The sequence below is a fragment of the Amblyomma americanum genome, chromosome 11 (assembly GCF_052857255.1).
Source record: "Amblyomma americanum isolate KBUSLIRL-KWMA chromosome 11, ASM5285725v1, whole genome shotgun sequence".
In the NCBI taxonomy this organism is placed as follows: domain Eukaryota; kingdom Metazoa; phylum Arthropoda; class Arachnida; order Ixodida; family Ixodidae; genus Amblyomma; species Amblyomma americanum.
This window is the reverse complement of record NC_135507.1, coordinates 84,866,226-84,879,273: the sequence shown is the minus strand read 5'-3', so window position 1 is coordinate 84,879,273 and position 13,048 is coordinate 84,866,226. Positions and strand designations below refer to the sequence as shown.

Below are 13,048 nucleotides of genomic sequence, written 5' to 3'. Positions count from 1 at the left end.
CACTTCCCAGCACAAAAATCGGCACCTCATCGTCGTTTCTAGCTTTTACACTCTACGATTGTGCGATACAATTGTACAATAGACCAACAAGCAAGACAGGTGTGAGCACTTTGCTTGGAAACAATGGGCTGCTTTCTAACTTCAGATTTTATTTTGTGGTGCCCATTGCTCAAGCACTGTACACAAGGGTGACGCAGACTCTACTCGTAATATGTAATACTAACAAACTTTATTGTAGATGTGACGAAGCAAGAGGTTTAGCAACACGATGTTCGATGATGTGTAGACCTTTTAGAGCTGGAACTGTTTGCCGTTCTTATAGCCTGCATGTTGTGAGCAGGTGCTGCAGGCAGTTACCAGTCTGGCTTAGAGGAAGTAAAGGGTAAGCAGTGATGAAGCGTGTGTATTAAAAGGCAACTCTGGAGGATTTTTGAACATTTTGAGCTGATTACCATGTCACATTAATTGGGCCCCTCTGTCTTAGTTGTGATGTATATTGTTTTTCAAAATAATAAGGAATACAATTATAGAACAGCAAAAACCAGGAAACTGAAACTGGGTTTTGACCAAAGTGTGAGGTCAGAATAGACCAACAAATGAAGCTACGGAAAGTGCCGGATAATCTCTCCTGTGCATGCAGCACATTGAATGAACAAACTGTCAATTGGAAGTGTTATCTTCGATCACTATTTGTCTGAAATACAGAAAACAAGCTCGCAAATTTTTTCCTTCAGCAAATGCAGAGCAACTATCGATGGGCATGTGGCTTTTGACGTCACACATGCAAGCTCGTGCACCGATATTGCCCTGATTAAGGCCATGGAACAGGAAAAGTTTTAATAGATTTGCGGTATTACAAAATGCCATCCAGTCAGCTTACTTGCAAAGCCGGAACAATGACGTCTACCCAGTACAGTCAGCAACAGCTACAGAGCAGATAGTGGCGCAACATATTTGCAGCTATGCTCGATCACATTGCATATGAAACTTGACCCCTTGTCAGGCATATTTTCAAACAGAGGCAGTAGCATACACAAATGAATACACTAAGAAAAAAGCTAAACAATAACTAACATTGTAAATATGCTGTTACCATATTTACTGGTTTCTAATCACCCCGTTTTGTTTTTTTTCATGACCATGATGCAGAAAGTCGGGGGGGATGCTAGATTAGGGAAATCTAAAATGACCCTTGGCCCACTTCCGCGGCGGCGCTGTGGTTTCTATCGTCTTCAGCAAATGTGATTACTGTAATGTGCTTTTGGCAACTTTTTGATGTTATGTGCCACCATCTCTCATATGGTGTCGGATCGTAGCAACACCAGGTACTGGACATAGTGCTGAGGATGCTGCAGTGCCATGCGACTCCAATGGCTCCAGCTGGATGGCACAATGAGCAAGCGTGCTTGGCAGCTTGGCTCTGCACTCTTCCTTGCAAAAAAAAAAAAGCGTTGCTTAGATTCGCGTACAAACTTTTTCCAATTTTTTTAGCGATAGCTAAATTTACGCTAGCATTTCGAGCCTTCAGCGTGGCCACCTCGCCGGTGCCGTTGGTCATGTGGGCTGATCACGTGGTGCGGAGCAGCTGCTGCTGCCGGCGGCGCGGCGCGCAACAGCTGTGCACATACGCTGTGTCAGGTGGGACGAAGATGAAGAAGGAACGCCCAGCGAAACGGAGCGGCGAAAGACTGGCTTTGCAATTCGGCTGAGCGAGTTCCACTCAGCCAGCTGTAGCTATCGCGTCACTCCAGGTTTAACCAGAGCTAAACCATGGCGAATTTTTTACAAAACGAGGGGGGGAGGGGATGCTTAGAATTGCGAAAGTATGGTAATCGCAAGAGTACTGGAATTATGTAACAATTAACAGAAATCTCAATATTTTTGCAAGCGAGGCTTTTGCAAGAACCACTGTGAGGGCCCATAAACATTTTGTGCTCATGAATTATACACCACATATTGTGCAGTGGCTGCACTTCTTCCTTGCAATTCTCGACAAGATCCCTTAGATGAGCACAGCATTTTTTGGTCCAGTTTTTCAAGCACACGGGTAAAAATGCTTCATCATCCACGCTGTATATCCACGTGATATCTGAAGTTTGGTTCTACATGTGCTGCTAGGAGTGTGATTAGAACTTTTAACTTGTGTTGGTTTTGCCACTAATAAGTGCAACTATCCTCAGTGTCATTCGTGGCTTTCTAAATTTTGTAACCTTAAATCTTTGAACAATAAAAAATGCCTCTATGATTATGCTTTCCCATCACTGTGTTTGAGTGCAGCTATTAATGCTTTTGCCATTTTTGCTTTTGCTATCTGCACTCCACGAAAACCTATGCAAAGCGCCCAGACGGCCCCTAGCTGTCACTGATGCCATATGATTGCTAGATGGTACTGTGATGTACTACGATAATGATGATGCTACTCATGCCACAACTCAGCCATTAACAGCTTCACTGTAATATCCAGGGGCAAATCACTTGGTCATGGTTGCTACCTGCCCGTCACTGTACGCTCTGCACATCAGCGTTTCTTTTTCCGAATTTCGGGCTGCCGAGTTGGGGGAGTACGTAAGTATAGCTCGTGAATGAGGGCATATGGTAAAAGCCTGCACCTTGCGCATTACTCACTGCTGGCTCTACCAATTTATACACGGAGTTGACTTCCCGCTGGAATTGTGCCCACGCACAATCATGACACATTCATTCACAAACTAAAGTATTCCCTAAACACTGTTGTCTAATTACTTACTTGTTTTGTGCATGTTCTTTTATTGCTCTTGTTATCAGCATCTGTGCTGTTGCTTATGCTTCTTAAGTCGTTACTTTTAACCCTCCCGCGCTACATGCAATGCCCGCAAGAGTCCTAAAAGTATGATTGCATAAAACATTTTAAAGCGAATGCCCTAGCAGAAATAATGTGAATAAAGGTAATGTGCCCTTCGGCTAAGTTATCCTGCAGTGACCCTAGCCACAGGTGCAAAGCTACTTGAAACTTGAATTCACCTACGTTCAGGTGACATTAAAAGTTGCCTGGGGGTGTGCAAGTTTAGCAATTAACTGGAATCCATAAAACGCCCATGACAGCCCATGACAAGGAAGGAGGCAGCCAAAAAATTGAAGGCTGACAGTTAAAAAACAGCACATCAAGCTAACGCTTGTCCCGGTGACAGACATAACAAAGTCGTTGACACCGAGTCCAACTCGCTAAAGCGACAACTTGTAGAATCCTGTCACAAACTAAGCATACACAGAAACGTTAAAACATCTAAAAAATGTCTTCCTTCAGCATACACTAATGGCCTTCGTAATGCTGCGACGCCAGTCTCCTGTCACCCTGCAAACACATTGTTCGCACCTTCACATAGGTGACTCGCACGGCGGGGACTCCTTTGCCGGAACTGAGGTAGTGGCCAAGAAAAGGTTTAAAAAGGTGCCTTGCTTGCCCAATACAGTCATCCCTGATGAAGGCACTGAGTCGGCACTGAAACCTTGGTTCTCTCGTCACGAGACCTTATTTGGAGTATTGTGTTCTTTTCTTTCTGATTTGCCTACTGACGAGGCAAGTCTCTGCTGACATGCCAAGCTCCGAACAATGCCGAGTGAAAGAAAACATGCACAAGGTGACAGGGATGTCCCAGAAAAAGAAAGACAGCCAAGCGCAAACACTGGTGGGGTGGATACCTCAGGCACCGTGGTCATGTTGATGACGTGGCTGTGCCAGGAGCGGAACATGCAGCTTTCGGCGCGGGTCGAAAAGCGCGGGCCCTCGATGGTCACCACTGTGCCCGCCTCGTGGTGTGGAATTTGCAGCTGCCGCACGGTCTCGATCAAAACCTGCGACAGGAGATGCAAACAAACATAACCATTGTGGTGCTTACTTTTCCAGCCTGTAAAAAAAAAGAAAAAAAAGAAAGGTAGGGTTTTAACACAGTTCTGAGTAGACGCAGGAAAGCATGTGTTTAGCGTGGTTGGCTCATGGGTTTGTTTGCTGGGCCGTGGCACATCTGGCGATGGTATTACTTCGATAGTAATATTGATGTAGTCGACGATGTGCAATGCACAGTGAGAGAGACTGTTGCAGTTTAAAGCAAGGTGTAATCGGCTATGGCGATAGCGTAGTGCTCTCATTCAGTGGCCAGCGAAGCTGATCTGTTCATGCCGCCGCAGGTGCGAATCCTAGTCACGGCAGTATTTATTTTACTTATTTAAGGTTTGGCTAAGGTCACTCTCAAGGTCAAGCTTCACACAAACTCGGTGAGCTGGTCTGACCTCGTGAAATAGTGTTTGCGCACTAAAAAAATTCCTGACTATTTTCCATCCTGTCAGGTGAAGTGGTAGCGCTGGTTTCACTGCACTGCTCCATCATTACCGTGAACTAGTGAGCGAGCATGCTTAAGGACTGTGTAGTTGAATTTCCACTCTTCTTTGGGAGCATAAAGTCTCGGAGTTTTGCATAACCCCATTTACAAAGCCAACGATGTGATTAGTCACATGCGATGAACCAGCTCTCTTAAAAACGTGTTTCCCTTGTAAGATGACAGCTACTCCAACTGTGGGAATGCATTTCATGTCACATTTGTTAGGAGGGTGGCCCAAAGAAATATAAAGATAAAAATTCTCCTGCCCACGCCTCCTATGGCACGACAGGCTACTTCATGCAACAGTGTGCAATCTTTTGTTCAAAATAATCGCAGGAGCATATACTACTTGAGCTAGCAGTCCCCCATTTCCAGTTTACTCCAAAGCAATGCTCATCACCTACATAAATACACAGCTACTATGTGTCCCATGAACATGGGCTCTGCCCATGGTTCTGGCTGGTGATTGTCAGAAGAAGCTTCCTGTCTTCTGAAAATATAACGACAACAGCTGTTGAAGAGAAATTTTGACGCTGCGTGTCCCTCTTTCTGGACCGCAGTTTAGAAATCGTGGCCAATAATGCGAAAGGAGTTAGATGTAATCATTATTTATTTTGCCATGAGTAGCTGACTCAGCCATTTGAGGATCCAAGCTGTAACGGTGAACAAGGAGCCAACAAATGCTCCACAGGTTGTAGACAACTTTCTTTCTTACTTGTCAAGAACTGAAGCACTACTTGTTGCCTTTTCACCGTCCGCTTCCCTTCACTCAAAGTATTTCTGGCTGCACCATTGCTCAAGCATACACGAAAAGGCACAACATTCCATCAATTTAAAGAATGCCACGTGTGAAACATTATTAACGAAAGGCACAGACATATCGACAGAAATCCCATAAAAAGATTAATTAAATATAGTTAGTACCATTTGAAACTAAACAAAACATAAAAGGCCTTCTGGGCATTGAGAATAAGAATAAAACAAACAGTTATGTACACTTTATGTCCAATCCCGACAGGACGCAGAGAGCAAAACTATTCCATGTTTACCGCAGTACATTGGCACCTCTTAAACAAGCCTCACACCCAACTCTCAAAGAGTGTAGCAAGTGATCGCACCTTGCGCAATCCGTGGTGGAAAGGCGTTGCAGTGGGCAGGTGGCAGACGCCCTTGGGAGAGTCCTTGCCGCCATCGTAGAAGGTCTGTGCCCGCTTGGTTGTCCTGCACATGGACATGACTTGCACGAGGCACCACACGTCTCAAATGGTGCACTGCAATGATGCTTTTGCTTTGGCACAACCTTCACTGGATTTAGCCCTAGTTGAAACGAAATGAGTTTGTGCATGAAAACAATAACTATGTTGTTAATAACCACCGTAATGTTATACCTGTAGACAATAACACTGCATCATGATCCCAGGGAAACCGTGTTCTGTTTGTTACACCAACTGCTTCACTGTGGATGACTGTCCTGTGCCAGCTGCGGCCATCTCATCGCCGCAAATTTCCTAATCTCATTTGACCACCTGACCCTCTGCCGCCCCCTGCTACACTTGCCTTCTCTTTGAATCCACTTCGTCACACTTAAGGACCAGCGGTTATCTTGACTTCGCATTGCATGCCCTGCCCAAGCGCATTTATACTTCCCGATTTCAACCAGGACGTCATTAACCTGCGTTTGTTCTGCAGCTCAATCTGCTCTCCTCCTGTGTCTTAACCCCAACCGTTTTCCTTTCGAGCAAGACTCGGGTGCATCTAACGCAGCCATTCACACTCAATGGCAGTGCAGGCCAAGCACACCAAGGCAAGTGTGAGTCTAAACACTGTCTCGTAGTACACAGCCAGTACCTGTCAATAAACTGGTCCAAGATGACAACATGCCCTGGGCTGATGTCCTCGCGCAGGGAACCACAGGCGGTGGTGGCGATGATGTGCGTGCAGCCCAGATCTCGCAGTGCCCAGATGTTGGCTCGGTAGTTGACATTGGTCGGCATCACCGAATGCTTGCGGCCATGTCTGCCAAGAGAGCAGGAGTAGGAGGAGGAAGAGGCAGGAACACAGTGGTTGCTCTGAGGAGAGTGGAAGACACTGGCGGCGTGGCCCCAAAGCATTTACTTATACTATTTTTTCCTGGCATTGTTGACCTGATAAAGAATGAGACTGCATGCAAAAAAGCCCTGCTTTAGTCATCGTGGCAAGCTGCTCCATCTGCTGCCCTAAAGATGGCAGCTCCAGTGCACACACAGGGCTTTACTGCTAACTTCAGAAAAGTCTTGCAAAGTGGCGATGCTACACGCAATGTCAGAGTGAAACAGATTGGTTTAGTTTGGTTTATGGGGATTTAACGACCCAAAGCGACTCAGGCTATGAGGGACTCCGTAGTGAAGGGCTCCGGAAATTTCGACCACCTGGGGTTCTTTGGCGTGCACTGACATTGCACAATACATGGGCCTCTAGTGTTTTGCCTCCATCAAAATTCGACCGCCGCGGCCGGGATTGAACTCGCGTCTTTCAGGTCAGCAGCCGAGCGCCATAACCACTCAGCCACTGTGGTGGGAGACGAAACAGAGTGCAAGATGTAATCACCAGTAGTTATACAAAGATGCATACAAGTCACAGCCTTATGCAAGACAATTTTTATAGGTTGTCAGCCTAACTATGCAACAGTGAAAAATAAAAAATAAGCAAATAATTGTGATGAACTACTATTTTTTTTGCATGAAGCAGACACACTTTATGACCTCCAAGCTTTAATTGATTCAGTGTGAGGCTAAGAATGAATCACTGAACTGATTTTTCACAAGAAAGAAGAGAAGTCATAGGTCATGTAAAATGCCCAGCTGATGGGGAAGAACAGCTTGCAAACTTGTGGTATACAAACTCAATGAGGTCTTCAGAAAAAAAAAGCTGTATTAACAATGATATTCAATTAATTTCCAAGTCATTGAGGTATATCTGCCATGCTTTGCAGTTGCACATATATGAAAGCTGAGGTCACAGCTATGACAAACTCCTGGCCATGTCACCAACAGAAGTCATCTAGTGCTGATGCCAGCAGGCAGCTCATGCACATTCCCTAAAACTTGCAGGCATTTCAAGTGATTGGCTTGTGTGACTGCACTAAAATGTATTATTTTCCACACGCTCTCATCTCGTGAACATTTGCTCCTAACTGCACATAATGCCAATAATTTTTCTAATATGCCAGTTTGAGGGCAATCGGGAGAAAGCTGCTCAAATTTTAGCAAAGTTAACATAATAATGCTGATCAATACATGACACCGACCACAATTGGTAAACTGAGTAACTTAAATTGCAAAATTTTGCATCTCAAGTCTGAAACTGGACAACTAGGAGGGAGGCTTTCCAATGTCCAATGCCTTCAGTATACTGAATTGGACTTTAAATGGTGCCAATGACTCTTGTGGGCTCTTGTGTACTTGGTTAGGTCACAGAACTGTGCCACGAAATTTTGTCTTTGCTTTTTATTAAATGGGTTGAGCAGCTGCTGACAGAATTAATTTGAAGCCAATTGCACCTGTTAACAAGAACTCCCTCTTTCAATGTCGCAGCGTACACACACTGCACATACAAAACCATTTAACATTACGCTCTGTACAGCTTGTAGACTTACCTCTGACAGTACACAATTCCACGAAAAATAGCACGCTGGCTTAATCTATCCTTTCCTCAAGTTTTCCAAATAACTTTGAAATAAGAAATCAAGTGGACAAGTGAACGTCTCCTGTCATTATACTGCTTGATTCCTGCAGTTCCCTTGAAATACAACACCTCAGACAAGACACTTCAGGAGAGAAAGCTGCCGGGCTAGTTGGTGATGCATGTTGTTAACTAGGAAGCGCAAAATACCGGATGACGGACAGAGTAAGGGACACAAAAAAAAAAAGCGCTCGTGAACCTGTTTTTTGTGTCCCTTACTCTGTCCGTCGTCCGGTGTTTTGCGCTTCCTAGTTTACAACAGACAAGACACAACCACAGACGACAAACCTGGTCACTACCAGTCAGTGCATAACACAGGCAAAGCCCTCACCTCGCCAGCAGCACACAGTCGACCTCACCAATCCGTCCACTCACAAGCACATCAGAGGGCTGTAAGGCAAGGCAATTGTTGGGGGGGGGGTTTTCACTTTCACTGGCTCATTCAGCCTTCGTGCGACTTCTTATGATGAAACTCGAATTTCGACACACACAGTCAAGAAGCTGCTTATGTCCAGAGCTACAACTCCTGCACAAAAACAGGGTGGCATGCCCTTTTTTTTTGGCGAACGATACGCAGAATTTTGCACTGCTCCGCTACTAACCAGGACATCTGGCTGTGCACACACGGTAGCTTCACAACAGTGCAACTAATGAGCATGGGCCTTTCTCGGCTACTTCATACCAGCAGACCGGCCACAGTCAGCCTAGAGCATTGGTGAACGTTTAACATCCTGCACATTGTTTTCTCCTGAATAAAACTTCCTGCTCCAAGAACAGCCATAGGTTGCAGAAGTGGCAAGCTGACAGGTCCTTTTGATGCTTCTCGTGGAGATAGGTTTACTACTCAACGTAGGCTCACTTAAGCTGACTATGTTGTGCAACGGCAATATGCAGCCGAAAGGCTTTCATCAGTGTCACAGGCCGATCGGGCCTGGAAGCAGCACCATGTGACTAGCAGGTTGTTTTCACCACAAAGCAAAAACGCTTTGAAAGCAAAATTAACACAAAGGTATGCCACTGATCCTGTCTTTCTTCAATGCTTGCGACTGTGAATAAACAATATGTACAATGACCTTTCTTTCCTACCTTTCTAAAACATTACAGTCAAGTGCTAAAGTAGCAGTTTATATAATGCTAAGCGCACGCGAAATATTATGGAAAATGCTCGCGACCTACGTTAAAATGTAGCGTAGTCGACTCTGCATGATTATGCAGACTGCCTATATTGAGAGCACGCGTACAGCTTCAAACCCCACTCGGCAAACCCCACTCAGTTGTTGCTCGTAACTATATTAAAACACACACAACACTCATGCAGAACTTATACACTCACATTCGAACTAATACCATGGGCTTATATATGTCCTCCATTAAGAGTGTACTACTAGATGTGGCAGTGAGGAATGGTTAATGAGCAACGTTTTGCCATCGAATTTTGGCATTCTTTATGCAATTTATAGCAGACACAATCTAAGAGATTAAGCTGAAAAGTTTTATTAGTTAAAGAACATCATTACTACTCAAAAAGCTGTGTGGAAAAAGTACTGCAAATATGAACACCAAAAAAGTTATCGTGTGATCCAGCTAATCCTAGTAGAAAACGAGCAAGCTGTATAGTTGGCACCAGCATGTTTCTGCTGGGACCAGTTGGTCCTGTAGAAAACCAGCAGCAAGATTCCTGCAGGGAGCAGCCGACCCAGTAGAAAACCAGCAATTGAGCTCTGCTGTTGGAACCAGCTGGCGCAGTACAAAACCAGCAAGGTTCCCGTTGGGACCAATTGAAACCGGCAAATACCAGCACAAACGAGCAGATTCCCAGTTGGGAAGTTTCACTTGGGGACCTATCCGATTCTTCATACAAGTGCACTAAACGGTCTGCTATCGGCTGTTGAGTCAACAATCTTCACTGAAAGTAATTCATTGCGATACGCATATGTTAAACTACGCAACTTAAAGATGCGCGGATTCACATATGCGATTCACCGATCGCACGTCGGTAAGCCGCGGGCGCTGACGCCGAAAACAAAATTAAAATCACGCGCCACCGATGGATGGATGGATGGATGGATGGATGGATACGGCTGAACCCTTTACATCGGGCGGTGGCTCAAGCCACCTAGCCATGTCTTGTGAAATTTTACTCCTGTCTTGCTTTTAGCCACCAATCAGATAACCTTCGCTTGGTTACTTCTAACCTCTTAAAATCCACTTTCCCCTCACTATCCCTAAACCCCAATGCCTTGGGTAAGTCAGCCCCGCTGCCTTCCACTGTAGGGTGAAGCCCTTTACAGAAAAGTATCAAGTGTTCAGCCGTTTCCTCCTCCTCTCCGCACGCAATGCACAAAGTGTCTATCTCCTGGTACCTGACTCTATACGTCTTGGTCCGCAACACTCCAGTCCTGGCCTCAAACAGCAAAGAACTTCCCCTACAATTATCATAGATATTTTCCTTGACAATTTCCTGTTTAAAGGTCCGGTATGTTTCCAGTGCCGATTTCGTCAGCATCCCTGTTTTCCACAACGCTCTCTCTGTTCCTTTAACCTTTTTCTTAACCGATAATTGCTGATTTGCCCCCTTACTGCTGTCCAGATATTTGCTTGTCAATTTTCTAGTTCGCTTTCTCCATTTCGTGTCAACATTCTTTATATACAGGTATCTGAAAACTTTCCTAGCCCACCGCTTTTCATCCATCCCTCTCAATCGATCCTCAAATGCTATCTTACTGCTAGCCTCTCTGCTCTCGAAAGACGCCCATCCCATATCCCCCTGTACCCCCTGATTTGGTGTATCGCCATGTGCTCCCAAAGCCAACCTCCCTACTCCCCGTTGCCTAATTTCCAGCCTTGCTTGAACATCTGGCCTCATACACAGGACCGCATTCCCGAAGGTCAGGCTAGGGACCATCACCCCTTTCCAGATCCCTCTTACCACCTCATACCTATTGTAATTCCACAGTGCCCTATTTTTCATGACAGCTGCATTCCTACTAGCTTTATTCATTACATATTTTTCATGCTCTGTCAGATACTCAGCACTGTTATTTATCCACACGCCAAGATACTTGTACTCATTCACTACTTTTAGCACGAACTCCTGTATTCTATGCTCGCCGCCCTCTTCATTAAATATCATGACTGCAGATTTTTCCTTACTATACTTGAAGCCTAATCTATCTCCCTCTGTACTGCATATGTCTAACAACTTCTGCAGGTCTTCCTTGTTGTCAGCCATTATCACTATATCGTCCGCGTATATTAGTCCCGGTAATGTCTGTTTAATCAATTCCCCTTGCTTGAAAAAAGATAGGTTGAAGCCTAGTCCACTCCCCTCTAGCTTGGCTTCCAAACCTTGCAGGTACAACATGAACAACAAAGGGGACAGAGGACATCCTTGTCTAAGCCCCCGCTGTATCTCTACAGGCCCTGATACATTTTTTTCCCATTTTATGAGCACTCTGTTACCTCTATATATATCTTTTAAAAGATTAATTACTCCATTTTCCACATCCAATGTGCCCAATATGTCCCACAACTGCTCCTGAGTAACGTTGTCATAGGCTCCCCTAATATCCAGAAATGCTAGCAATAAGGGCCTATGTTCCTTTTCCGCAATTTCTATACACTGTGTCAATGAAAATAGATTGTCCTCCAACCTCCTTTGTTTCCGGAACCCATTCTGTAGTTCCCCTAACACCCCCTCGTTCTCCACCCAAGCCTGCAGTCTATCCTTTATAATTTGCATCACCACCCTGTAAACCACAGATGTCACTGTTATGGGGCGATAGTTACTTACGTCTGCTTTGTCCCCCTTTCCCTTATATATCATGTTCATTCTACTTAATCGCCATTCATCGGGGACTTTCTCATCCACTATCATTTTGTTCACTACCTGTATTAATGTTTGCTTGGATTTTGGTCCTAACTTCTTTATCAACATAATCGGGATCCCATCTGGTCCTGTTGATGTGCCACTAGGAACCTTCTTCTCTGCCCTTTCCCACTCTCCTTGCTCAAGTGAAGCTATTGCTGTAACCGGTCTATCCTCCTTCGATAAACTATGTACCACGTGCTTTGCTGAAAATTTTTCCGTCATCCTTGTTCCTATGTGTTTTATTGCTTCATCCCCTTCTAGTCGAATACCCTCATCTGTAACAATAAACCTTTGTTCTAGCCTAGTTTTATTACTCATTGCATTTAGATGTTTCCAGAATTTTTGGGCTGCTTTTCTATCCTTTTTATTTACTTTTGACATCCATTGGGCACCCTTTCTTCTAATTTTCTCATTAATCAAATAGGATGCGTCCCTTCTACACTTTATGAAGGTATCCCATTTTCTGTCTACTTCGGGTTTTGGTTCCCCCCTCTTCTTGGAATATCTGTGTTCTCTGGATGCTTCCTTGCGCTTTTCTATTGCCCTCTTGACCTCCTCATCCCACCAACTCTTGGGTTTGCGTCTTTTCCCTTTTAACTTTACTCGCACCTTAGCTAGCTCTAGCTCCAGTAATCGAGTTAATTTGGTATAAGTCCATTCTGTTTCACTATCCTCAAAAATTAATTTCTCGATTCTTTTGGCTGCTTCTTATGCGCATATGCCGGCGGCACCTACAGTACACCGGTCGAATTATCTAAGCGTCGTACCTCTCCGAACGGCGTCTTCACGGTGTGCTCCTGGCGATTCTCCAGGATGTCCGGATCGTCGAGGCCGCTTCCACCGATGATGCCCACCTGCGAGGACCGCCACGATCGCGCGTGCCCTGGCCAACGACTCCGCGAGCGGCGTGATCGCACTCACTCTGAGGGCTTTCTGCGCTCCCGCCATGGTCGGCTGGAAGTGGGAGTCAAGCTAACGGAATCAGCGAGTGGCAACTGGGCCTCGACACAACGTTCCCGATGTGCGCACTTGCCGCAGTTCCGCTTCGTTAAATATATGATCAACGATTGAATGAGGGGCGTTGTCGTGCAGCCGCCGTCCC

The 13,048-nt window shown here is 45.2% G+C and overlaps 1 protein-coding gene across 1 annotated transcript in view; it reads right to left on the bottom strand.

The window, feature by feature from the left end:
- Nucleotides 1-13,048, bottom strand: part of LOC144111383 (S-methyl-5'-thioadenosine phosphorylase-like) — a 20,027-nt gene extending 6,979 nt beyond the window's left edge. Inside the window, exons 1-6 of the mRNA XM_077644663.1 lie at nt 12,868-13,048; nt 12,714-12,800; nt 8,407-8,465; nt 6,204-6,371; nt 5,474-5,576; nt 3,679-3,831 (exon numbers count right to left, since the gene is read on the bottom strand). Coding sequence (XP_077500789.1) covers nt 3,679-3,831; nt 5,474-5,576; nt 6,204-6,371; nt 8,407-8,465; nt 12,714-12,800; nt 12,868-12,894 — 597 coding nt within the window. The 5' untranslated portion in view covers nt 12,895-13,048. The remainder of the gene's footprint in view (nt 1-3,678; nt 3,832-5,473; nt 5,577-6,203; nt 6,372-8,406; nt 8,466-12,713; nt 12,801-12,867) is intronic.